The 25,363-nt window shown below is 31.9% G+C and overlaps 6 protein-coding genes across 13 annotated transcripts; 3 read left to right on the plus strand and 3 right to left on the minus strand.

The window, feature by feature from the left end:
• Positions 1–10: 10 nt before the first annotated feature.
• Positions 11–776, minus strand: LOC105836238 (BBSome-interacting protein 1). 2 transcript variants are annotated; one of them, XM_012680139.3, is made up of 2 exons: positions 486–776; positions 11–342 (listed from the first exon to the last, which is right to left on the minus strand). In XM_012680139.3, the coding sequence occupies exon 2, from the start codon at positions 261–263 to the stop codon at positions 42–44; it is 222 nt and encodes a 73-aa protein (XP_012535593.1). In that variant the 5' UTR covers positions 264–342; positions 486–776; the 3' UTR covers positions 11–41. The 2 variants fall into 2 exon arrangements, with proteins under 2 accessions (XP_012535593.1, XP_012535592.1); XM_012680138.3 differs by having other exon boundaries at positions 11–322; positions 486–764.
• A 997-nt stretch (positions 777–1,773) lies between these two features.
• On the plus strand, positions 1,774–12,249 carry LOC105836251 (anaphase-promoting complex subunit 1). Of its 2 annotated transcripts, XM_012680167.3 has the most exons (20): positions 1,792–2,304; positions 2,781–2,924; positions 3,190–3,507; positions 3,852–3,922; positions 4,048–4,160; positions 4,256–4,531; positions 4,758–5,747; positions 6,049–7,035; positions 7,108–7,355; positions 7,518–7,776; positions 7,858–8,361; positions 8,904–9,111; positions 9,344–9,664; positions 9,894–10,122; positions 10,189–10,394; positions 10,473–10,812; positions 10,934–11,117; positions 11,536–11,832; positions 11,910–12,038; positions 12,115–12,249. In XM_012680167.3, the coding sequence occupies exons 1-20, from the start codon at positions 2,281–2,283 to the stop codon at positions 12,195–12,197; spliced, it is 5,931 nt and encodes a 1,976-aa protein (XP_012535621.1). In that variant the 5' UTR covers positions 1,792–2,280; the 3' UTR covers positions 12,198–12,249. The 2 variants fall into 2 exon arrangements, with proteins under 2 accessions (XP_012535623.1, XP_012535621.1); XM_012680169.3 differs by lacking the exons at positions 10,934–11,117; positions 11,536–11,832; positions 11,910–12,038; positions 12,115–12,249 and having other exon boundaries at positions 1,774–2,304; positions 10,298–10,394; positions 10,473–10,610.
• Positions 12,084–15,010, minus strand: LOC105836257 (rhomboid-related protein 4). Its single transcript, XM_012680179.2, has 3 exons — positions 14,873–15,010; positions 13,968–14,303; positions 12,084–13,264 (listed from the first exon to the last, which is right to left on the minus strand). Exons 2-3 carry the CDS (start codon positions 14,088–14,090, stop codon positions 12,644–12,646), a joined length of 744 nt encoding a protein of 247 aa, XP_012535633.1. The 5' UTR covers positions 14,091–14,303; positions 14,873–15,010; the 3' UTR covers positions 12,084–12,643.
• On the plus strand, positions 14,968–19,103 carry LOC105836254. 4 transcript variants are annotated; one of them, XM_012680174.2, is made up of 6 exons: positions 14,968–15,091; positions 15,773–15,910; positions 16,825–17,015; positions 17,340–17,528; positions 17,616–18,110; positions 18,870–19,103. In XM_012680174.2, the coding sequence occupies exons 2-6, from the start codon at positions 15,803–15,805 to the stop codon at positions 18,964–18,966; spliced, it is 1,080 nt and encodes a 359-aa protein (XP_012535628.1). In that variant the 5' UTR covers positions 14,968–15,091; positions 15,773–15,802; the 3' UTR covers positions 18,967–19,103. The 4 variants fall into 4 exon arrangements, with proteins under 4 accessions (XP_012535628.1, XP_012535629.1, XP_012535627.1 ...); XM_012680175.2 differs by having other exon boundaries at positions 15,014–15,137; XM_012680173.2 differs by lacking the exon at positions 14,968–15,091 and adding an exon at positions 15,321–15,444.
• LOC105836253 lies at positions 18,977–21,864 on the minus strand. Of its 2 annotated transcripts, none has more exons than XM_012680171.3 (5): positions 21,702–21,864; positions 21,131–21,381; positions 20,843–21,001; positions 19,419–20,255; positions 18,977–19,334 (listed from the first exon to the last, which is right to left on the minus strand). In XM_012680171.3, exons 2-5 carry the CDS (start codon positions 21,317–21,319, stop codon positions 19,155–19,157), a joined length of 1,365 nt encoding a protein of 454 aa, XP_012535625.1. In that variant the 5' UTR covers positions 21,320–21,381; positions 21,702–21,864; the 3' UTR covers positions 18,977–19,154. The 2 variants fall into 2 exon arrangements, with proteins under 2 accessions (XP_012535625.1, XP_036148223.1); XM_036292330.1 differs by having other exon boundaries at positions 21,622–21,864.
• A 177-nt stretch (positions 21,865–22,041) lies between these two features.
• On the plus strand, positions 22,042–25,087 carry LOC105836252 (sulfite oxidase, mitochondrial). Of its 2 annotated transcripts, none has more exons than XM_012680170.3 (8): positions 22,042–22,229; positions 22,399–23,019; positions 23,225–23,411; positions 23,475–23,600; positions 24,064–24,256; positions 24,334–24,534; positions 24,640–24,699; positions 24,807–25,087. In XM_012680170.3, exons 1-8 carry the CDS (start codon positions 22,189–22,191, stop codon positions 25,049–25,051), a joined length of 1,674 nt encoding a protein of 557 aa, XP_012535624.1. In that variant the 5' UTR covers positions 22,042–22,188; the 3' UTR covers positions 25,052–25,087. The 2 variants fall into 2 exon arrangements, with proteins under 2 accessions (XP_012535624.1, XP_036148221.1); XM_036292328.1 differs by having other exon boundaries at positions 22,228–22,322.
• Positions 25,088–25,363: the final 276 nt, after the last annotated feature.

The following is a 25,363-nucleotide window of genomic DNA, read 5'->3' on the forward strand; positions in this document are numbered from 1 at the left end:
TAATACCTAGGTCCCATTAATCTCCAGCTATCACCAAATGCTTATTCGCTTGCATCAAAACCACCCTCTGCTCCTTGTGCTTCTTTAAGTTTAATTTCCGCGTCCCTCTGCATCTTCTCAAGTTTCTCTAATGTAACTGATTTCAGTGGGATCAATTTTGGCTTGCAGAGTATGAAATTCACCTCTTCCTTCTGGTACAACAGACCTTGTCTTGGCAGGATTATATCGCACTGTTCCAGCTGGTTGTCCGTAGGCTCTGACATTTTCTCTGGTCAACTCCGCGTTACTCTTTAATAAATTAGTATTTCCTTCATTGTGACATCTGGTAAAAGAAGAGCATCACTGTAACATCGACAAGTCAATTAAGGATTCTCACGAGGGAAACCATTTTAATATCGGCTTAATAAATCGTTATAAGATATTCAGCTCGTCTTCGATCGTGACAGGCTTCAGTCAGCTGACCTAAGAGCCAGCTCCTCGCATACCTGACATAACACAATTGGCAGATTGTCCTAATCGTTCATCAAAACGAGAATCTCCTCCTCATGCGCTTCCGTCGAACAACTCGAGGGGATTATTATGCCTTCGACACTGTTTTTTTGTAATCAGACACAAGCTGTCACATTGTCTGTCACGCCAGTCACAAACAGTTGCATCGCAGATGGTCGACGAACTCGCGAATTGCAGATGGACAACATAAACCTTTATCACCTGCAAGAACTGCCACTGACATCGAAATAGACTACGTTTACACGTCGAGTTTAACACATCGGAGTTATAAAACTGGCCAACTACAGCCATTCCTCGGAAGAATGGAATGGTTATGATTGGCCAGTTCTAGAAGTATCGATGTATTAACAGAGAGAAGACTGAGGCCGGTATTCATAGTCGATTCTTATATATATATAATGCCCAGTCTACAATGAGTCGTTGGTCGTTGGTCGTAAGAAATTTAACCAATCACAGTTGATCTTAGAGAAGAATAACCGAACATAATTGGTTCAATTTCTTACGACCAACGACCAACGACTCATTGTAGACTGGGCATAAGAAAATGTTTTGTACAAAAGTTATACAGTATAAATCTTCACCCAAAAAATTTGTTTGCTGATATAAACAGATTTCTTGATATTACAACCAAAATGTATCGCTAATTTTTGTATTTTTGCTAGAATTTTGGCTCCCAGGTATAAAATTAAAAAATTCTGCTTCTATCAACTAGATTGATTAGATGCAATATATATACATATATCACAGTGTTTGCTAATCATTTATCTATCTCAACTAATTTTTATACATATAATTTTTGTTAAAGTTGCAAGATCATTTTTTTGAGTGTAAGTTAAAGAAAACGTGGACACCTTTAAAATTCCACTATTATTTTGAAAGTAAAGTCAAATCTTCAAAATAAAAGAAAATATCCCATTTTTATAATTAATTTTAAGCATGTAGGGCTCGCAAATGTGTTGTTTACCACCTGTTTCAGACTTTTCCCGTTAGGTCATGGTATAGGAAAGAGGAGGTTTTAGTGGGTAGGCGGCGGTGAGGCTTTTCGTCCGACGTGCCTTCCGTTGAATCCCACACTCTCCTGGTCTTTCGGGGAGTCTTTTGAAGATTTCCTCCTCTATAAAAAAAAAAGAGGCAAATACACAGTTAAATAAAATCACGAAATGAATTCAAGAATCAAGTCCCAGAATTGTGCACATATGAGTTACCCGCTCGCCCAAATGTGGACATTAGCTACGTAGTTCATGTCCATTTTGTTTAAAAGGCCCAGATGGCGTATCGCGTTCGCGGATCACCTAAAAGGCGGCCGTGTCGTCTCTCAGTCTTCTCTCTGGCCTTTAAGGAGAGAATACATATGGTTCGATTAAATTTGGTTACATTCGATAATGTTCGGTTAATGTTCAGTCGTTCCATTGGCCCGTTCTGCCACGTGCAGTCGAAGTATTCGGTTAATTTCGGACGACCAATCAGATTTGTTCTCAAGAAGCCGATGTCCATCGTGTTTTTCCAGATTTTCGAACGCAGCCTCGCACCTTCGCAGTATGTGTGTCACAACATAAAGTGTTTATTACACGCACACCCGGAGCGGTATTGTTTAAAGATGGTGTTCATACGCGATTATTTCGGTGTCCTCTTTCGAGTATTTTCGAATCATCTTGTAAAGTTCGCGCGCAACACTGTGTAGAAAAGAAAAAAAACCAAAATCAAAGTGGGTGTTGTTCCCTCACGATATTTTCTAAACAGCTAGCAAATCTGGATGAAATCAGGGAGAGGATGATCGCCGCCTCAGAACCGGTGGTAAAGTGGATTAAAAAAAAAATTACTTATTTATTCCATTCTAGTGAGTGCAGGCGAGACAATAAGAAATTTGCAGATATAAGCAAAAGCATTTTGTTTCAAAGAAATGTTACTACACAAAGACACGTGATTACTATCTCTCATTTCTTGTCAGTTCGTCAGCTCTCAGCATAGATCAAAATCTTAGGAATCATGTCTCTGATTTAGACTTTTGCAACTAAAGTTGATATTTTGCTATTATTTTGTTTAAATAACAATGTGTCTGTATTGATAATTTAATCCTTTAGATTATTAATGTTGGAAAAATGACTTGTTACATTTGATTTATGACATAAATAATAACTATACATTTAATAATGCTGTATAAAATGAAATAAAGCTCAATGATCAACTTCAATAAAAACTTAATAGAAATTATATGAAATAATTGATGATACAAATGCTATTTGATGTTATTTGATACCATTTTCTTTAAGGAATACAAGCCAGGTGGCCGAGAAATAATCTTAAAGCACCCTGGATCCCTGATCAGTCAGCAGCTGTCCAATAATCGAACGGTTGGTGGAGAAAATGTTCTATTAAAAAGATTTAGCGAAGTAAATATATCGGAAAAGTCTCCTGTAAGATTTCGAATGACTGACTGTAGCTAAAACTAAGAGAGAATGGATTTGTATATTAATGCATAGTGATTGTCTGCTTCAAAATATATTTCTGGTTAAAAGTGTATCAATTTAAATGTCATTTTGGTAGTACAATTGCAATGGAAAATAGAATAAAAATTTGGAAAAGATTTATGTTTCCACTGACATCCGTTCTCTCATGATTTACTTGTCCTTTGTGCAGTTTCTTTGAGATGTTATTTAATGAAGAATTCATAATTTCTAGAAAGAGACATGGTTGGTACGCAATAATAAATTATGCGGGGAGGAAGAATTGTATTATTCGGGAAAGGTAGCGGTTCATTATAAGGGCAATCAGGCCACTCGAGTACTTAAAGCAACTTATACATGTGAGACGGATATCAGACATGCACTTTGGTGTACATTTCACACTGGTATCCAAGATCACTTGACCAAGAGTAAAGAATATGAAGCTGACAAATCCATCGATAAATCTATAGAGTGTATCTGTTTGCTTGACTCTTATACTCTTAAGGTTTTCACAGAAAATGGTGAAGACTATGTTTCTGCCTTGCAATTTCAGGTAAAACATCTGTTTTTCTTTCAATAAACTAAAATATATAACTGAAGTGCAGATATTTGTGGTGACTTTGTATTTCTCTGCATTGTGTAAGTTTGGAGCAAATTGTGACGCTCAAAACTTTACTAACAAAATCAAAAAGATTTACAATGTAGAATTCGATTTTATTTTAGTTTTATTTTAACTATTAATTTATTAAAGACAAAGCTGATTAACATTCTCAGAAATTATAACTATATTGCCATTTCTTGAAAGTAGTAGCTATTTATAGTCACATTGCAACCACTAGATAAATTGTAAAGGGTTATATTAATTTATCACATAATTTTAAAAACATTAATTGACAGGTCTCTGCTGTGTGGCCAATAAAATATGGGATTATACTCGAAAAATCTCAAGTGCCAATTACAGATTCGAGGTATATATAATTTCAAAGTGAAAACAGATTCTCAATTATCACAATTTATGTCTGCATTCTTATGTTTTATTGACAATTGATTGTTACACACTTTTATTTACAATATATTTATATAAATTTTTCAGATATGTATCATTTGAAAACAGCAGATTACTAGCACAACATGATAATAATTTACCAGTGGCCTTTTCATTAATGCATCCTTTAGATGAAATTTGCCCTCTACTTATTAAGCATGGTAAATAATCTTTCAGAATTAAGTGAAAAGAATAAATGTGAGAATTAAATGTTCTGATTAATTTTTATTGCATTGTATGCAATTAAATATTTTAGGATCTGTTGTGTCGTACATGAATGAGTTGAGTCAACAGATTGTATTTACCAACTCAGGACCGTCCTTTGCGATGGTGTATGATACAAAAACGGGCTTGCATTCGGTTTACAAAATTCGTAAGGCGTCAGTTGAGGAGTGTCAATTGGTTTGTGGTACTAACGACACAATGAGTTTATTTAATCATTCAACAAATATGTCACCGTTAAATGTCGGCAGCAATTTATACGCCAACAAAAGCTATATCAACAAGGGTCCTTCAAGTCCCTTTCTTTTAGGTAAAGAAATATCCATATATATTTTTTTCTAAAGTACTTATATACACATATGCATGTATGAAAAAACTAAAATTTAGTTAATCTTTAAATATTATAATATAGAAAATTTTTTTTAATATTATGAAATTCAGAATAATATAATATAGAAAAAAATGTAGCTAAAGATAATTATACAATTTGATTAAAATGGACAATAAGAGAAAGTAGACAAATATATCTGTTGCAGGAGTTCCGAGCATGCAAACAAACAACACCACCATAAGTTTAGGATTACCCAATACTCCATTTGGATCGCGTACCACGTCTTACAGCACCAATTCGGGCGGGCCGTCACCTTCTCAGCAACAGCAGCATTCACGTTCGCAAAGTTCGATGGCTGCTATTTCTCGTTGTCAGTCGCCCACGCATTCGATGGCCATGTCTCCCCTAATTGGACCATCTGTAAACCCAAATGTCTATCACAGCAGATTACATCAGACCGTGACCGGCTTGAATCAAACGCATAGTCTAGCCACTAGTTACAACAGCATCAGATTGAAAGATATTCCGACGGCGAGCAAACCTCTGTATCCTGAAATTTGTCTCGAACATGTGTGGACGGAGAACATTGGTGCGATACCGAAAGATACCTGCGGTCGTGCATCCAAAGTTTTCTTGACATCGGATCTTGTCGGACAGAATTATCTGGGTTATCTAATTCTGAATCGTTCGCAATTATGCTTGGTGAGATTGGAGAGAACGAACAAGCAGCAGCAGATCATTTTTGGAATGGCGACGAACATCGTAGCTAAGGACGCTATTAGTCTACCAAATTTGCACATGATAGCAATTGTAGATCTATCGAATGGCATAACGCTATACACAGGAGTCACATGCGTCGGCAAGTTGCACATATCCGGTATGCTCTCGAATTTTACGAGCAATAATTACTTTTTATCGAACAGCAATCTTAAACTTGAATCTCCATTCTTTCCGAGACGAAGCTCTCTGATTTCTCAAAGCACGGCCTCGCATGAAATTAAATTTGAAGAGGCTTTACATTTGCTGAGCCCAGTAGGCGGTAATTGCGCCCGTCCACCGATACTATTGGAAAATTCATTGTTAGATACGAGCTTTCTCACTCTGAAAGAAACTGTAGGTAACGAAGTAACTGTAGAATGTGGAAACAAACAGTATTTCCGTATAACATTGCCCGTTTCCAGTACATCACCCTTAGGTGAGTACATTAAATTTGAATATGCGATTATTGACATATAGGATCATTGCATTAGTTGTTGAACTATTACCAATATATGATTGATTTTGACAAAAAATATTATAGTAATAAGACTTTAAAATAGTATATTTCAAACTAATTGATATTTTTAGATCTAATTTTTATACAGATTTAATTAAAATATTTTTTTCTTGACAGCGTAATTACATCAAGTTGTTTTTATTTGTTTATTGATGCAGTAATCTTATAAGTAAATGTTTATTTTTAATGATTGCAAATAATTTAAATTACTTTTTTACAGTTACTAAATGTTTACACACATTACGAAGTGTCCTTCAAAGAGATTTGGCGATGCAACTATTGGTTAAATGGTACGGCGCAAGAAATGCCCCAGGTCCGCAAGACTTTTCACCGATGCAAGAGTGGGAACTTTTTCTTATAGTTCTGTTTACGTTACTGGGATACGACGTGGAGAAACTACACCTGATTCGGAATAACGAGAAGGATCAGCTTATGGAACGTAACAGTCCTATGATGCTACCCAAAAAGCAGAAAACTAGCAATTGTGGATCTACAGATGATTGGTTGTACATATTAAATTCAAATGAATACAAAAGTTCTCGAATTTTTGCTTCGAGTGTGCTAAAGGGTCGGAAAATATCCAACTTGCTTTGCGCAACGTCTCGCGAGGATACCGGAGAATCGAGTAACGTTGGCAAAATAAACGTACAAGCTATTCTGTTTCCACATTTTCCGCTTATTCTGTTTTCTCTTCATCTGCTATACGAAGAATTGAAATTAAACAGCATTATATCGGAAAGTCTGCCATTGCTCGGGCAACTGTTGTATCAGTTGAGCATGGATCTCAAATTTGAATTGTACGCTTATCATTACTTTCTTGACTCACCGTCGTTGTCCTATCTAAAAACCATGAGGTCTCAAATCAGTGACTCAGATCTGCAGAAAATTGCAATTCCGAGTTACATGCCTCGAAAACCACCGGGCATATTTGAAACATTAAACAGCATGTTAGATGGTACGCACATAACTGTATTCCCATATTTAAGCCATGTCAACCCAAGAACGAGAAATATAGTATATTTAACAGCGCTTATAACAAACGAAAATCGTGTTGATATGGTAGAAATGGAAAAATATATTAAATTAATTGTACCTGCTGGAAATCGTTTCGATCTTCAAGAAAACAGAAGCAAATCCGATAAAGAGATCCTGAAAAAATTAGACAAACCTACCACAGATAGAATAATATTATTATACTACGAGATGGGTAAGATCTTGTAACAAGTGATCGAGTTTATGAAAAAATTATTCTTTTAAAGATGTAATATTTTTATTTCAGATATGAGAAAAGAAGATCTCGAGACACTGCCACCCGCGGTATCTCTAATGATAAGAGACGTTATGCACAGATGTAGAGAGAGTCCACCATCGAATTGGCCTACGCATGCGTACGAACTAATAGATCGTCAGGATCTCGCTGTGTTGGATAAGCATTTGAAACCATCGTTGAAGTTGCAATATCCCGACGGCGAAATGAGAGATTATGGAATAAAGGATGAGGACGACGGCATGGAATTTGACAATATGGTGCGATCATATGCGACTTCCTGCGTTTCTTCTTCTATGCACATACTTATAAATATAATACTTTGTACAAATTATTTATATATTTATGTGTTAAATATAGATAATTTTTTTTAATTTGTTTATAATTTGCGATTTATTTATACATTTATTTGTGATTAGCAGATATTGAAGTTACGATTTAGTAAGGATCATAGAGTTGCTGAGGTGCGAAAATTACTTAATTCCTCGAAGCCAATGAGAATAGCGATAGTACAGAGATCAAATGTAAGCGATCACGAGTTTATAGAGGAACAGGAGAGACACTTGCTCACATTATGCACGAGAACAATGGCGTTGCCCGTGGCCAGAGGCATGTTCACCTTGAGAACTTCCACCCCGATGATCACGGAGCAATTGCCTATTCCGCGATTATGTCTGACCGGTATGATATCATGTATCTCATGTGGCTTGAATTTATTTTTTAAATTAATCGATTGATTATTTTATCACGGTTTTATTAAAGGTAAAGCACCGCCCCGTGGAACTACGGTCGAGTTAACTCACATCGACGTCCCACCGAACATGAATTTGTGGCCGCTGTTTCATAACGGAGTAGCTGCAGGCCTGTGTATCCATCCAGATGCTGCAAACATCGACTCGACTTGGATAGTGTATAACAAACAGCAGCAAGGTGAATACGGAGTGGAACATTCAGGATTCTTGATGGCACTCGGTTTAAACGGACACCTGAAAAATTTAGCTCCCCTAAGTACATACGAGTATCTGGCCGATTGTCACGAGGCCACCAGCGTTGGACTTTTGCTGGGCTTGTCAGCAACACATCGTGGTACGATGAACGTGTCCATGACCAAATTACTGTCCTTACACGTGGAAACGCTCTTACCACCAACAAGTATCGAATTAAATGTACAACAGAATGTCCAAGTTGCAGCGCTAATGGGAGTCGGCCTTGTGTATCAAGGGACTGCGCACAGACACATCTCGCATGCTTTACTATCTGAAATTGGTAATTATCAATACACAAGATGTTGTTAACATATATGATAATCAAAATTGGGTAGTTTAAAAAATTAAATAATAATAAAAAGTTAATAACTTTAATTTAGTTTTTAATTTTAACTAGTTATTTTAAAATGCATAAACTTTAACCTTTATTCACTTCTTTTCCTTAAAAATTTATCTATGTCAAAGAAAAACATATTTTTATATAAGAGCAATATTTTTTTGTTACTTTATATAAATTTAATTTATAAATAAAATATTAAATTTATTTAACGTTCTATTATAATTCTTTGGTTATTTAGAATAATGTGATTTAAAAAATTACAACATTCTAATTTAATATAAACTAATTTAATATAAATGCTTTCCAAAATTTACATTTAATTTAAATTAATTTAATCTTAATGCAACATTCAACTCTTAGTTTATTGTTGCAATTTTTAACATAACTAATTAATTTTATAACCCATTAACTTTAATTTAGTTAAAAAATTAAAATATTAACTTATTTAACTCTATTGCTAACACATAGATTTATTTTTATAGGTAGACCACCAGGACCTGAAATGAAGAATTGCGTGGACCGTGAATCGTATTCTTTGGCAGCAGGACTTGCATTAGGTCTGGTCATACTCGGCTGTGGTGGCGGAACAGATGTACCTGCGAGCATACCTGACACTTTGCACTATTATATGGTTGGAGGTCATATAAGACCCTTTTTAGGAGCACAAAAAGATAAATACAAGTCTCCCAGGTATAATCAAGTTTATTTGTGATTAAATCCATGCGATGTAATAATCCATTCTATTCAAGTTCTTAAATTTAAGAGATTTGCTTCTTAAAAAATCTAAAATTAAAACAAATTAAAATCTTTTCTGTGAAACATTCTGCAAGTTTTTTGTATGTTTTTTTTAATAAAATAGAACTAATAAAATGTAGGAAAAATTTCGTCCCACACAATTTATAAATCATGTCTTTGTTTGCAGTTATCAGATACGTGAAGGTGATTCGATAAATATCGATGTAACGAGCCCGGGAGCAACGATAGCTTTGGGATTAATGTACTTTAATACCGGAAATCGTGCGGTAGCCGAGTGGATGCAGCCCCCCGAAACACAATATCTATTAGAGTTTGTAAGGCCGGATTTCCTATTGTTAAGAGTGCTCGCCAAGTCACTGATTTTGTGGGACGACATCGAGCCGACCAAGTCATGGGTTTCTAGTCATGTGCCTAATATTGTTTATAAATATAGATTGCAGAAGCCTACGCCAGAAGTCACGCAAAACGTGGATTTGGAGACTATCAAGTGAGTAATAGTGTAAATGATCAAATTATTAATAGTGCATCAAATATTTGATTTTAGATGATTTTTTTCTTAAATTAGAAAATTAAAGTTTTACTTTTAAGAAATATAATAAGTAGATGCTTAAAAATTCTAGTAAAATTAAACAAAATATATACGTAATAGTATAATTTATATATGTAAAAAGCATACAATTACAAATACAATTACAATTTACTAATATAATTTACAGTCAGGCTTACTGCAATATTATAGCAGGTGCTTGTATGGCGCTAGGACTGAGATATGCAGGCACTGCCAATAAAAACGCTTTCAAGACCTTGTACAATTATGCTCAGATGTTCACGGCATTGTCGCATAAAACTATCGCCGAATTGGCTGGAAAATCCACTGTAGAAACATGCCTGAATGTTGTTCTGCTTTCGACCGCGGTGGTGATGGCGGGTACCGGCAATTTAGACGTAAGTTTTGACATTTAATGACTAGATCATGCAGTACTTATGTTGATGTAACACAAACACATGCAGATCATGAGGATATGCAGACATATACGCACTCGCGTAGGACCCGCTAGTGGTGTAGTCACATACGGTTCTCATCTAGCGACCCATATGGCTCTTGGTCTTCTCTTTCTAGGCGGCGGAAGATACACACTCTCCAACAGCCCGAATGCAGTGGCGGCTCTTATAATTTCACTTTTCCCAAAGTTTCCGACTCACAGCAATGACAATAGGTTTCATAAATGCTGTTCTCAATCGTTCTCTTGAAATCTTTTGGATGATAAACTAATCTTTTGTTACTATTTCAATAGATATCATTTGCAAGCGTTGCGCCATTTATATGTATTGGCAGCTGAACCACGTATTATTTTACCAAGAGATATAGATACTGGTCAATATTGTTATGCAACGATACAGTTAACGTTTGACACTGACAAAGAGGCCGACGGACAAGAGATCACTCTACAAGCGCCCTGTCTCTTACCACAGTTATGTAGTTTGAAGAAGATCGAATTGAAAGATTCCAGATATTGGAAAATTACATTTGTAAAACATCACAATTGGCAGCAACTGGAAAATATGCTAGAAAGACATGATTTCTTAAGCATCAAGCAGAGAGCTGGTTGTTTATCATATCTGGAAGATCCTCATGTAAAATATTATTTAAAGACATAAAAAAAATATCAAAGACACATCTAAATGAAATATATTTTATTTAAATCTCTTTTGTACGAATATAATTAACTGAACGTTTTGTTTCATTTTATTATAGGGTTTTAGAAGCTTAGTGGCCCAAACTTTAACAATGGAAAACGCAATCGCATGGGCAGCTCGACCAGAACATGTCACATCATTTACAAACGATAAGACCGTATTGAATATAGTAACATATTTTTTGCAATGGTCTAAAAAAGAAATTATTCACCCCGAAAGCATTAAGTATTCATCTCAAAACGGTACGTTGCACTTTAATACGAACTATAACTCAAGATCAGTGATATATCTCTATTTTATACAAAGTGTTCGACAACAAATGGAAGAAAATTTGAAGAGTAATTCTAGATGAAAAAATAAGTGAACACGAAGAATAACAAAATTGCAATTAAAACTTCGTTTTTTAATTATAAATATTTAAATGCTTTAGGTACTTTTGTCGAACATCCTGTATAATTTTCTACAACATATACGAGATTTTCATCGTGAAAAAGAAAATGATTGCATTTATAATTATTTATTTCATCAATTAAGAAAAAAATCATATGACAGCTTTTCAAGTAATTCACGTCTACATTAGTGTATCTCTTTTCTATGCACTCGTATTTCTCTCGAATGTATTTTGTAAAACGATATTTTTATTAAATTATAAACTTACAGATATACAATACAAAGTGCCAGAATTCGAGCAGTACTTCCTTCATATATTTGCAATAATTGTGTACGAATGCATTACAAAAGACAAAGTGAATCTTATACCATTATGGTTGCACATAATTAAAAGTATAAAAATTATCGAGGAACAGCCAAACAGCTTCGCGATATGGCAAATAAAACTCCTTTCAACGCAACTGTCGAGAAGCAGTTTCATGAATGACGAAAGTCCGTTGCTTAGCGTAGAGAGTATGTTTGCGATTAAACAGAAAACGGCAATCATCTTGGATAAATGGGAGCATGGTATTTATTAAAGCATCATGCTGCAACGATATAAATTTCATTATATTTGATCTGTTTCTTTTTTTTCTATTTTTCAGATATGAAATCTATGTTTAAAGAATATCTTGTGAATGGAATGGTACAGACTGATCCTACATCCTTGGCTAAGATGTGTGCATATTTCATATTCTACGATATACCATATCCAATCGACAACAAATCAATCTGTAAGTCTTCATAAACATATAGATTTTTTGTACTTGATAAGGATATCTCTTTCACTTTTCATGTTTATTTTTTTAGCGAGTTCGCTTACGGCACCGCAATGTTCTAACATACCAATTGTTACACTGTATAAATTGCGCAAGATTTTACAAACAGTTTGAAGGTCCTTCAAGAAAGAAAATCCTTATATAATATATGTATGTAATAAAATGTTAAAAATGGAAAACCTTATTTTTTTTAAGTCATAATTTTTCGTACTTATAAACCAAAAACATTATTGCATCAGTAGGACTACAAAATAATTTATTTTTATTTTTTACATTATTTTTTAATAAAAAATATATAAACATTAACACATTTAAGCTTTCTTTTGAATAAGCTATAATTAAAATTTTTTATTTATATAAAATACTTATGTTTATTACATGCTTCTATATATATTAATATATATGTAATATATTATTCAGGATCACAGAAATCTTAAAAATTAAACTCTCTAGTTGTGCTTCATTGAACAATTTTATATAACGCGGTTTAATACGACATATGGATTTATTAAGTTCAAAATAAAGTCGCAAATATATGTTGAATCAATGAAAACTAAATGTTACGTAAATAATCTGTTTCGTTTTATATAAAATTGTTCTTCGTGTATAATAGGTGTGCCAGTTATCGTGTGTATCGAGTTGTCGATTATTTCTCCAATAAATGTATAACAATATAAGCATCCAACTAAAACACCACCCAAATGACCAATGAAAGAGGAATTTGGAACCAACAGGTGTATCAATATCAGCTCGAGCCACACCGCTAATTTACTCGGTACTATAAATCCGCTGATATTATGTAATTTGTCGCGTTCCTCGCACAGCGCTACAACTTTCAGTGCGAACAACGTAGCAGAAAAACCGATGGCGCAGGCTGTGAAGTATCCGTAATCTCCTGTTAACTGCATCAGTATGTAACCAAGGGTCACATACATCGCACTACATCCAATAGACAGTATAGAAAGTAAAAGTACAAAATTGATAGTTCCGTAGATGGGCTCCAGGTAGGAGCCTTTCAGAATAAAGGAGATCATGTTGTAATACAAATGCATATCTGATCCGTGTTCGAAATTCGAGAGCAAAAACGATCGCCAGTCTTTGTATTTAATTATCTTCACAGCCGATATACATACTTCCTCCGCATTCCACGGCACCCGTATCACTCCAGCGTACAGTAAAGTCTAGAAAGAGAGTAAAGTTTTGTACATATATACATACACATATTCCCAGTCAGTTTGGAAACAATTGCAGTTTTCTTGTATTTTATGAAAAATTGAAAAAATCTTTGAAATTTTTGAAATTCATAAGATACACATTGTAAGATACATATTTTTTCTTTTTTTCTGTAAACATTTTAGTTTCAAAGTTAAAAAATATTTTATTGAAAACAAGTTTAACAAAAAAAATTCAATATTATCTTGAAAAATTATTTATCAATTTTTTTCCAAAATGTTAAAGCTTATTCTAAAATGTTTTGGAGTTAAATGTTATCTGCGATAAATATAAAGTTTTTTTTATTCTTTATAACGCATGTTTGACAACTTCTCTGATTTCTTTTTACTGAGATATTAATCTTTCGTGAGAGGCAAGAAAATCAAAGTGTATCCAAACTTTTGGCCAGAAGTGTATACAATATAAATAATAACTATATATATATATATATATATATATATATATATATATATATATATATATATAATATGTATATATACATGCATATATAAATTTTGTATTCTGAAGCTACTTGTAAAAATTAGATATTGTAAGATTATCAATCAAAAGATGGATTTAATTTCCTTATTAATTTTAAAGATACTAATACCCAAAAAAAAGAAGCTAAATCATCGAAATAAACGTATATTAAATTTATATGGCAACAATTACCTGTGCGATGACTCCAATTAGAGTAGCAGGTGGAATTCTGTCAAGTCCAAAGTTTACAGCCTGCATACACAGCATGAGTATCCCGGTTTGTAGGCCTTGCTGTCGTCTCTGACTACGTATCATAATGATGTAAGATGATGCAATATATTCAATGAAGACATTCAACCTTAAAATGCCGACAAATTAAAGACGTCGCGTCTCTATAAGATTCTGCTGTGAGTAAATATCAAATACCCATATTTTTTATTAATATGGATAAATATATGGAGTGAACATTGCTCTTCAAGTTTTGTTGAGAATGTGCTTGCTTGACATTGCATATGTAAAAAGAGAAATCTGAAAGGAATTAATCATCATTTAATATTGTAAAACTGATTCAGTTAAAATAATTTTATCAAAATAACTCTATAAAAGGTTTGTTTTTTATTCCTACACTGCTGCACTGGTGTAATAAGTTAGAATAAGACAAATATATTTTCTCATTCTAATTTATTGCACTAGTGCAGCAGTGCAGGAATAAAAAACAAACCTAAAATTTCGAAATCGTATTTAAGCAAATTTAAAATTGCGTTATAAATGTTTTGTAATTTTTTAAATTAAGAATTTGCATAAATAGAAATTTCATAATAAGAAAAGAATCTCAAGATGATTTTTTGCTTTAACATAGCGAAAAGTAACCTCCATAATGTCTTACAGTTTGTAAATTTATTTTGAAGTTTTATAATTTGCTTAAATAAAATAAAATAAAAATTATCTATTACAATTTCGCGCGTTGGTGTGCGAACGATAAAACAGATTTCTAACCTAAAAGATATTTTCTTCAAAGTACTATAGTTTTGTTTGGATCTCGGGTCTACGATCCTAACTCACTTTCGAATAATTATACAATATTACAGATTCCTTACCTCAAACATTAATGTAATTATGTTTATTCACAGTTTTGCACGAATAAATTCAGTGAAAAATAAGCGTTGCTTTGTCCTGACAAGTGAGATGAAATTGGATGAAATTAGTTAAGTCCAACATAATTCAGATTAGAAAACACGTCATCCCAAATCCCATCACACGTAAATGATCGCTGATTGCAGTGGAAGGGGAAACAAGGCAATTTCCTTAAGTTTGAGGTCGATATTTATAGTCAATTTTTATGTTATATTTAAGCTGTCTTAGGTACTATCTCATGATTTGTCATTAATCAATTATAAGCTGTATTATTATTTTAAGATATTATTTGATACTATTTTGAAATAACACAAATATCAGCCATATAGTGTTATGGCCTTTAGTACATAGTATTGTCGTTAGAGTGTGCATACCAGAATCCTTTTTCGTTAACACTTTGTTACAACTTTATGCATATTTATATAATTATAAAATACACGTATGGAAGTCATCATGTTATGTGGAGAAAAGAAACTAAACCTAACCTAAACGTAGATCTCTCGGTAATGCTCACGACCGTGAGAAAAAATAATCAGTGAGTTTTACAACGCGACGATGCTTTTTACTTTCTTTTTTGCAATATCATGATACCATATTCATTTTCTTAAATAAAATTAAGTAGAAATTATTAAAAATTTTTTGTTTACTAAAAGGAAAAGAAAATACCGTGATGTACATCCATTTTGATGCGGATATTCTTCAACACAATTCGACTACAAGATTAAATTTTTTAATTTCAAAAATTTAGCAAAAGTAAATTGTTGCGATTATATTTCTGCATTTGTTTAGTATCATTTAATATTAATATTTAATATTAAATTTTTAATTATTTTTTACTCTTTTTATCGCTTTTATTGTTACAGAAAAAAAAGAAAAAAGAATAGTATTTCATTATGACAGAAGAAGAGTGCATGGTGACGCACATGCCACATCATGTGCAACAAAAATTGTGTCGAACTAGACCACTTTACAGACAAGGAAAAAAGTTGACAGCAGTCAAGGTAGCGTTGAAGACTTGTATCCTACTATAAAATCAAATTTTTATATTATTTACCTTTATTAGGATTAAGAATCATAGATAGATTATATATAAACTTTTACAATATTAGATTAAGTATATTACATCTAAATAACCAAATTTATTGAAAACAGACAGTTTTTAACAGATTTGGTACTTGCTATGAATTATAAAACCTGGGGCACAATTCTTGAATTCATTTGCAAGAGAAACGTATTCACAAATTCTGTTCTTACAGAAAAGTTGGAAATTTATTGGCTATCGTATGGCTTTTAACCAATAATTGCAACTTTTCTGTTAGAACGGGTATTTGCGCATACATTTCTCTTGTGAATAAATTCAAGAATTGAGCCCCTGGATTTAACAGAAATGAAATAGAATTTGCTAACAAAATGATTAACTGCAAAAATCAAGTAAAAACTAAAATTACTGTTGAAATGATTTTATTTTATTCTATTCTGTTCAAAGCTTTCTATTTTTTCCTGTACTTAATAGAAATAAATTGTTGAAATAGTTGAAATTGTTGAAACTGTTAAATTAGAAAAATAATGAAAAATATTGTTGAATGTATTTTAGTATAAGTCATAGTAACGAGATATTTTACATGAATTATCTAAAGATAATTAAGTTAAAAATGGAAAAGTATCAGTAGTGCAAAACATATTTTTACTAATTTATATTAACAAAGATTGAAATATGAATAAGTAAAAACAGTGATTATATATTATTAAATTTATTTTGCACATTTTAAATATTTCTACTTAAAGAGTTTTATCAATTAATAATAAAGTTCAAAGTTATATTGTTGGATGTTATATCTTACATCATCTTCAAGAATACATACAATAAGCGATTGCTGACATGTTATTTCCTTGACAAATTAGCTTTGTATAATAGGTTTACACAATTAACGATGAATCGCAGCATTTGTTAATATGCGGAGTACCACAATTACAAATAGTGGAAGAGGTGAAAAAACTCATTTATCCATATGGAAATGTAAAAGCAATTCAGTTAGTAACTGAATATCCTTCGGAGGATTTTACAGAGACGTATCATATACATTATGCACATATTCAGAGTGCAAGGTATATATTTTTATATTTTATAGAATGATATTCAATATCTCAAACGGTATACAATATTAATAAAATATTTATCATTATTTGAATATATTATAAATATTTATCAAAATATTTCAGAAATATTTTTGTGATTTTAGATTGAATAAATTCAATAAATCATAAAAATTTATCAAAGATATAAAACAATTTTTTCACTTGTCATAAATATTACCATTAAATATTTAAATAAATATTTATCATGTGCTATCTGAGATAATATAGACATAATATAAACAAAAGAATCTACGATTAAAATCTAATTATTCAAAGCATTTGTTGTGTGCATAGAATAGCGAAACGTTCGATTGACAATAAAAACTTCTTTGGTGGAATTTTACATGTTTGTTATGCTCCCGAGTTGGAAACTCTAGAGGAGACGAGAGCAAAACTCATACAACGCCGTAAAGATATAGCGACACAAATAAAAAGACTTCAACAGGAGTCAGTTAATCCGAAAATAGATAAATTTATCCCAAGGTACATCTAAATGTTATTATGTGCTATTAAATGCATGATAAATATACTGTATATATTACCTTACATATTATAAATATTTAATTGTAGAGAGCAGTATCATAGAAAAAAGAAAACCCCTGCTTTGCCTCTTACCGAAGAACGGATCAAACATTGTTATCCTGGAGAAACATTATCTTCTATTTGTAATGGAATACCTCAGAGCATAGATCCACGACCTGTATCAGAGCCCCGTTTATCAATAAATTGGAAGAATGATTTTAACAATGACACTGCATCTAGTTCAGAAACATATCCAGCACCGTATCAATCGACCGAATCAATAATACAGGCGGGAATTCAGCAAGTAAATAGAAATCTCGAATCGAACGTGCATAAACGGAAAAATTATAGAGGACGCAATATCGATAACAGGATCAAAGTTATTCGACCACGATTGATAGATACTAGAAATATTGCGAAATCAAATTTCACAGAAAAAACGAATGTATTTTGTAACGTAAAAAAAATAGAAGGTGGGATCACAATTAAATTATTGGACAAGTCTAATAACGAGAAAAAGAAAATAATTATAAAAAATCCAAGGTACGTATCTCCAATATGTGTACAGAAAATCTTAAAACGCAGTTTTTTAAATGTAATGTTAATAAAAACAAAAACTTTAATTGTTTTTGCAATGTTTACATATTAAACTTAGTTAAGATATTATTAATTCAGTTAAATCAAGTTACATTAAGTTAAATAAATTTTTTTTTAAAGTTAATTTTAAAAATTAAATTACTTTGAACAACAAAACAATATAAATCATTAAATTAAATATTTTATTTATAAATTATTTTTGAGATAAAGAGATATTGTTTCTTATATGAAACCATTTTTTTTTACAATTTTGTTCATACAGGTAAATTGTTAACTTAGGAAAATTAATAAAGACAGTTAAAGTTTATATCTTAAGAATAACTGGTTTAAATTGAAAATTAATTCATTTAAATTAATTTATGTAATTAAGTGAAAAATTGTTAACTTTTTAACTTTATTATTTAAACAATTTGTTGAATATAAATTCGTATAAATACAAAACTGGTGAACATAAAGAATAAAAAAGTACCATTTCTAGATCGAAGCAAATCTTTATTATTTAATTTTCGATTTTTTAACTAACAACTACATAATATCCCAAGTGAAACAATTTGTAAATCGCAATTTATACACTAAAAAATCTTTTGATATTCTGTACGTTTTGTATATTGCAACACGCACACACACATACTTCCACATCCCAATTTATAATATTTTAAATACAAGATACATCACTCTAATCTGCATTTTTAATGTACCTTTCAGTGTAACATCCTTGGTACAATCAAGCAAAGATCTTCAATCTTCAATTCAAGCGGCAAAAGCTCAAATTCGTACGTTAATGCAGAAACATAATACTTAAATATTGAATGTTATTGTGAAAATCATTTATTTTAGATGCTTTATTTATTATACAATATATTTATTTCGAAAGAAGTGCATTCTGCGTTAAGGGCCACTAATTAATGAATAAACTTAATAAAGTAACTAAAAAATGTATTGCCTATTGTTATCATACAAGATAAAAATTAACTAATTTAAATGTATTACTTAAATGAGGACCGTAGAATTGGAATCCCACTGATTTCCATTTCTAGTTTTTCCATTATGAATCTGTGGTGGTGTATTTTCTTGTTGCATCATTGTTGTTCTAATAGCAGCGTTATTCCTCAATTGTGGCTTTCTTTGCATTTGACCATTGTTAGATCGATTACCAAGAGGTGTTCGATTCTAAAAAAAAGAATTTAATATTTGCAAATATATGATATTGCATATGCGTATTTTGGCCTATGATTGGCCTATCGCGTAAATTACCTCGTGTATCTCAATTCCTTGTTTGTTCTCAAAAATGAAAACTTTTTCCTCATTAAGCTTAACATCTACTTTAGTATTCTTTTTTCTTCCTTTTATATCTTCCTTTTTCCGAAAATCTTTCGCTTTTGTTGATTTTAAAGAGGTACTAGTCGTGGTATAATTATCAAATGTTATAATTACATCTTCTCGCAGTGCTTTTTCTTGTGGTAACTCTTTCTTATCCTCCTTACCTGATACGTTTTCCTCCGACGATACTAAATCGTGCCACAATTTGATCTTATCATCTTTTATCTTTGTATTAAATTTAATATTTTTGGAATCATCCTGCTTTTCCGTCTCATTTTTTTCACTATCATTAATTGTAATTGTTTGTTCATCCAAGATCAATGATTGCTTCTTCCCATCCGTATATTTTGGATTCTTAATAACTGTAATTTCCTGCTCGCTTTTGGAAATACTTAAATCAAAATCACATTGAGATGTGCTGGGTAACACATCTTGTTCCACCGTATCTGTTTCCCTTGCATCTGTTTTCAGATTTTTTTCGACTGTTTCAGATAATTTTATTTCTGGAATACTGAGCGACGTACTAATCTCTTGATGAAAATTATTGTAAATATCTGTTTCATAGCTGCCTCTGCGACTTAGATTTTCTTGCGATCGTGCCTTTATTAATGCAAGAGATCTCGGCAGTAAAATAGGAGTTCTATCAAAATCAGCAGCCGGAGATCTAGGATCTAATCCCAAAATTATAAAGCGTTCTTTATCTATTGGCGTAATTACCTTTATATTCTTTGCAACACTAGCATTTGGTGTTGAATAATTTTCCACTTCATTCTATTAAAAAAAATTTTTTTAATACAAAAGTTAAACTTTTTTTCTGAAAAGTAATCAGTCAATTAAAGAGTGTTTATAAAACTTATAAAGCATTTCTTGCATTTTTAAAATAATAATTATAAAATATTTTTTCAAATAAAAGTTATCTTGTGTAAAAAAATCTATATAAGAATTTCAATAAAAGAAGTTAATTATAAAAATACTTTCCATAAATAATTTAAGTAACAGAGTTGTATCTTTTTAAGTGGGAAAAAAATATAAATTTTGATTAGTTTTGTAAAGTATTTTAGAACAAATTCAATAATGTGTAATAAAGCATTTTTTGTAGTTATGTCACAAAACTAATAAAATAAATTAGATATTGTCTCATTAAAAAAATATTAACTTGAAACATTTGAAAAATAAGTTCTAATAACATTCATTATATATAAATTTATTATAAACTTCTTAAAACAATTTATATTAAAAACAATTTTTATATCCCTTAAAAAAATAACAGAGTGTACACATCTAACTAAAAATATTGTGTATCCTAATTTTGATCATTAAGAGAAATATGTAAAGAAACGAAATATTAAATAACATACAGATTCTGATTTATCGCTGTCAACTGATTTCAATCTAAAGTGTTTCTTAGGCGTTAACGGTGGCATCACTGCATCCATATTAGTTTCAAGATATTGTTTTTTCTGTAGATATTTCGGGAGTGCACTAGGTTTGCTTATACCAACTGAAGTGGATTTAATCTATTTAAATATTCAAATATATTACCCTTTGTTACATACTTTTAAAATATATATTAAACAAATAAATAACTAAATAATATTCATAAAAAGAAACTTCAACTATATTAAATTAGTGTGCTAGAAATTTACTTCAATAGGGGTTCTTTTAATTCCCGCTGAGATTGAACGTGGATCACCCAGCACTCTCTTCTCAGAAAATATTGGTGTGCACATCTTATTATCTTCTGCAGTTGCTTGTTGTACAGTTGATTGTTGCTCGATGGGTTCCTTTCGACCTTCGTTAGTGTAAAACAACAGCTTGCTCGCATAATTGCCCATGATGTCCAAATAAACAATCAGAAACTAGGAATTCCAATTTTTTCTATAAAGAAAGCTACTTCCTGCAAACAAGAGTCGAATAATGAAAATGTAAAATCCTTTTTAGCACATATTTTAACACAATGAAATGCCATACAATAAAATATATTAGTAGGAAAATTTAACAAATTGCAGGCACTATGTGATTCCGAATAAATAATTCGTCGAAATAATTATGCTGAAATACACAGGACAGAAATACTTTAACACGGAGAAACAATTTAGATCTTCGTTCTTAAAAAATCGAGCTTTGTTGAACTTACTATTAACAATTATTTACGTATTAATTAGCATTTAATGAAATTAACGACGTATGGCGGTTGAAATAAGCGATATTATTTACGTAAATCGCAGGAATTCCTAGAACATTAGGCGTGCATGGAGCTCGTACGTTCTCAGATCTCAGATATTATAACCAGCGGACAGCGGACTTTAAATCGCTGTTACTTTCAAAATCAAAACTGACAAACGTTCGAAGAGTACCAATCCAAAGGAAGTGTGAGAATCAAGTGCTGCCAACACTTTCCAAATCGTGCAGGAACATCTAACTTTGGCCTGTTCTTTTTAGCTACACTGGTGCAATAAGTTAAAGTGAGACAAATATATTTTTTCTCATTTTAACTTATTGCACTAGTGCAGCACTGCAGATAAAAAGAACAGGCCAACTGATACAATATCCAAAATGGCAGCGTTCAGCAAAAAAAAAACCTGAGTAAACACGTCGATCACTGGTTGAGACACTGGCAGATACTGGTTTACGCTGGTTGTTGACATCACGGCGAGGTATCGTGTAAACCACTGTAAACAGTTCGGTTTGCCAAATCAATGCTATGAGTCTACGTTGGAAAATATTTCGGGAACTAAGGCAAAGGTACATTTATATCGGTTTTTGCTGGTTTGCCTTTTAAAAAAGTATAGTATTTCGTCAACTACTCCGAAGTAATAATCCGAAAAGAATTAAGAAGTACTTTGTTTTATTTTCTATGTAATGTTTTGTACAGGCGTAGTTTTTATCATGAAGTTTCACCGATTAATTTCAGATTGCAGATACCAGCGCTGCAGGTAATAATAAGAAACTACGACACCTGCCAGCAATATCCCACAAAGAAGTACGGATCTTCCAAAAATGCGCGAGATCCTGCTGCACTGTACGCAACATGCATCACCGGTGTCGTGACCGCTTTGGGTATATCCTACTACATCAAATACAAGAGAAACGTTTACGCTCTTAGCGCAACAGAAAGTATACAATGTGGTCGATTGCGAAAGGATATGAAGACGTACACCCTGGAGGAGGTCGGGCAGCACGACAGCAAGAAGAATCGTATCTGGGTTACCTATGGGCAAGGTGTGTACGACATAACGGAGTTTATTGATAAACATCCAGGTGGTCCCTCGAAGATCATGATGGGTGCAGGGGGATCCATTGAGCCATTCTGGACCGTATTTGCGAATCACAACACACCAGAAATTCACTCGCTGCTGGAATCCATGAGAATAGGAAATATCTCAGAGGAGGACGCTGAATCGAACAAAAGTGACTTGTATGATCCATATGCAACTGAACCCACTAGGCACAAGGCCTTAATAATCAATGGCAGTAAACCTTTCTGTGCAGAGCCATCTTCACAGTTATTAGTTGAAAGCTTTCTCACGCCAGTGTGAGTAATTTTAATTAGTAGATAAATTTACACATACACACACACACACACACATATCTCAAGTGAAAAGAAATTATAGAGAAGTTTTTAAACATACATTATAAAGAGCAAAAAGATTTAAAATTTTATTTTGTTACAATATTTTGAAATGATATATTAATTTTTAATTTAATACTAATGTTTTTTTTGTATACTTTTTTTGTAGTCAATTTTTTTACGTAAGAAATCACTTGCCTGTTCCACAAATTGATATAAAGGATTACACATTAGAGTTAGCGATAGAAGGGACAACCAAGAAAACACTTGACTTCAAGGGGATAACAAAATACAAGAAGAAAACGATAACAGCAGCTGTGATGTGCGGTGGAAACAGGCGTTCGGAGATGTCGAAGGTACGAGAATGAGAAATTGTTTAAACTGCTAGCAGGTATACATAGTACTTAATTTATTTACAGGTAAAGAAATTAAAAGGTATCAACTGGAATGTGGGTGCTGTTGGAAATGCGACGTGGACAGGTATACCATTGTGCGACATCTTAAAAGATTTAGGTATCAACGAAGACGCGTTTGGTCATGTTCAGGTATTTTTTACAATTTAATTTTTTTATAATATTGCTAAGTCAAAATGAGATAAATTAATATATTTTTTAAACTGAATTAAATTTATAGCTTATAAAATTAATACAGTTATGTTAAAAGTTGCACAAATAAAAAATTAATTCAGTTAAAAATTATATTAAAGATTGAATTAAAAGTTAAATTTAAAAAGTATTATTTATATTAAGTTAGAATTGTCGTAATTTTTAAAAAATTAGATTATATGACAAAATAGTTACAATACTTATCATCAAATAAATTTATTATTTTATTTTTAAATTAGATTTATGCGAAATAACAAAATAGCTAGTTCAAGTTAAAAATTAATTTGATTTATAACTTTTTAACCAGTTACTACCTATCCTATATTTATTATATTTTATATATAAAAGCAACTTGTTATTTGCATTTGAAAATATGTTGAACAAAATTAGTTTTTTCTTTTAGTTTGAAGGATATGACATGGATCCATCTGGTACGTCATACGCAACAAGCATTCCTATTTCTAAAGCCATGGATCCAAGATGCGACGTCATCTTGGCTTATGAAATGAACGGAGAACCTTTGAGTAGGGATCACGGATTTCCAATCCGTGTAATCGTTCCTGGTGTTGTGGGCGCAAGAAACGTAAAATGGCTGAGTAATAAAATTTTTTAAGATTTTGATATAATTGCGTATAATTATTTAATTTATACGTAAACTATATTTGTGAATTAGGCAAAATTAATGTGTCAAAGGATGAGAGTCAATCACAGTGGCAACAAGGCGACTACAAAGGATTTTCTCCGAGTACAGATTGGGACAATGTAGACTTCAGTAAATCACCTGCGATACAAGAGATGCCTGTAGTATCGGCGATATGCGAACCACAAAATTCAGATTTGGTCGAAATCAAGAATGGAAAAATTCGAGTGAAAGGTAAAAGGAAAAATAAAAAAGTTTTAAACATGTCAGTTTTATTATTTCCGTGTAAAGCGTCGCATTTTAAATTTTTTAAATATTCACAAAATATAATTATTTCAGGTTACGCATGGTCGGGTGGTGGACGAAAGGTAATCCGTGTAGACGTTACAAATGACAAAGGTAAGAAAAATAAAAAATAAAATTGAATTTAACATGATTATTTTACTTCTTTTAATGATCTTAACATTTTTTAACTTAAACATTAACGTATTTTAATTTAAACAAAGGTAAGACCTGGCATACGGCAAATTTGATGGAAGATCTAAAGGCAAAGGAAGGTCGACATTGGAGTTGGACATTGTGGGATGTAGAATTACCTGTAGATAAGAACTCCAATGAAGTTGAAATCTGGGCAAAAGCAGTCGACTCTGCGTATAATGTGCAACCTGAAAACTTTACTCACATATATAATATCAGAGGATTACTTTGCAATGCATATCATAAAATTAAAGTTCAGTTAAACTTAAACTAATAAAAGAACTTGTTCTTCGTCTATCATTGATATAAATCAATTATTTTAAGTCTTATAAGTCAAAAATTGATCTTTACAAAAAAATTGTGATATTGTAGTTTTGTTCATTAATCGAGTCCCTCGGATGTAGAAATCGGCAATCTTTGCCTATCACACGCTATCATTGGTCTAATGAATTCTTTAATTGACTGTTCAGCAAACACTCAAACAGGGACCTAATTAATGAACAGCATTATATATGAGATATATTTAGAGAAAATTATGCTCATGTTTTCCAAATATTTTATTCTTCAAATTTTTTTCCTAAATAAC

Source organism: Monomorium pharaonis, chromosome 9 (genome assembly GCF_013373865.1).
Source record: "Monomorium pharaonis isolate MP-MQ-018 chromosome 9, ASM1337386v2, whole genome shotgun sequence".
NCBI lineage: Eukaryota > Metazoa > Arthropoda > Insecta > Hymenoptera > Formicidae > Monomorium > Monomorium pharaonis.

Coding starts and splice junctions, on each gene's coding strand:
- LOC105836238 (XM_012680139.3), bottom strand. CDS start 263: ATGTCAGAGCCTACGGACAACCAGCTGGAACAGTGCGATATAATCCTG.
- LOC105836257 (XM_012680179.2), bottom strand. CDS start 14,090: ATGATACGTAGTCAGAGACGACAGCAAGGCCTACAAACCGGGATACTC. Junction 13,265..13,967: donor TAATTGGAGTCATCGCACAG/GTAATTGTTGCC, acceptor CTCTCTTTCTAG/ACTTTACTGTACGCTGGAGT.
- LOC105836254 (XM_012680174.2), top strand. CDS start 15,803: ATGACAGAAGAAGAGTGCATGGTGACGCACATGCCACATCATGTGCAA. Junction 15,911..16,824: donor AAAAGTTGACAGCAGTCAAG/GTAGCGTTGAAG, acceptor TTTGTATAATAG/GTTTACACAATTAACGATGA. Junction 18,111..18,869: donor ATAATTATAAAAAATCCAAG/GTACGTATCTCC, acceptor TGTACCTTTCAG/TGTAACATCCTTGGTACAAT.
- LOC105836251 (XM_012680167.3), top strand. CDS start 2,281: ATGATCGCCGCCTCAGAACCGGTG. Junction 3,923..4,047: donor GTGCCAATTACAGATTCGAG/GTATATATAATT, acceptor TAAATTTTTCAG/ATATGTATCATTTGAAAACA. Junction 5,748..6,048: donor TTCCAGTACATCACCCTTAG/GTGAGTACATTA, acceptor ACTTTTTTACAG/TTACTAAATGTTTACACACA.
- LOC105836253 (XM_012680171.3), bottom strand. CDS start 21,319: ATGGGCAATTATGCGAGCAAGCTGTTGTTTTACACTAACGAAGGTCGA. Junction 21,002..21,130: donor TTAAAAGAACCCCTATTGAA/GTAAATTTCTAG, acceptor ATATTTAAATAG/ATTAAATCCACTTCAGTTGG. Junction 20,256..20,842: donor ACAGCGATAAATCAGAATCT/GTATGTTATTTA, acceptor TTTTTTTAATAG/AATGAAGTGGAAAATTATTC.
- LOC105836252 (XM_012680170.3), top strand. CDS start 22,189: ATGAGTCTACGTTGGAAAATATTTCGGGAACTAAGGCAAAG. Junction 23,412..23,474: donor GGCGTTCGGAGATGTCGAAG/GTACGAGAATGA, acceptor ATTTATTTACAG/GTAAAGAAATTAAAAGGTAT. Junction 24,257..24,333: donor AAGAAACGTAAAATGGCTGA/GTAATAAAATTT, acceptor TTTGTGAATTAG/GCAAAATTAATGTGTCAAAG.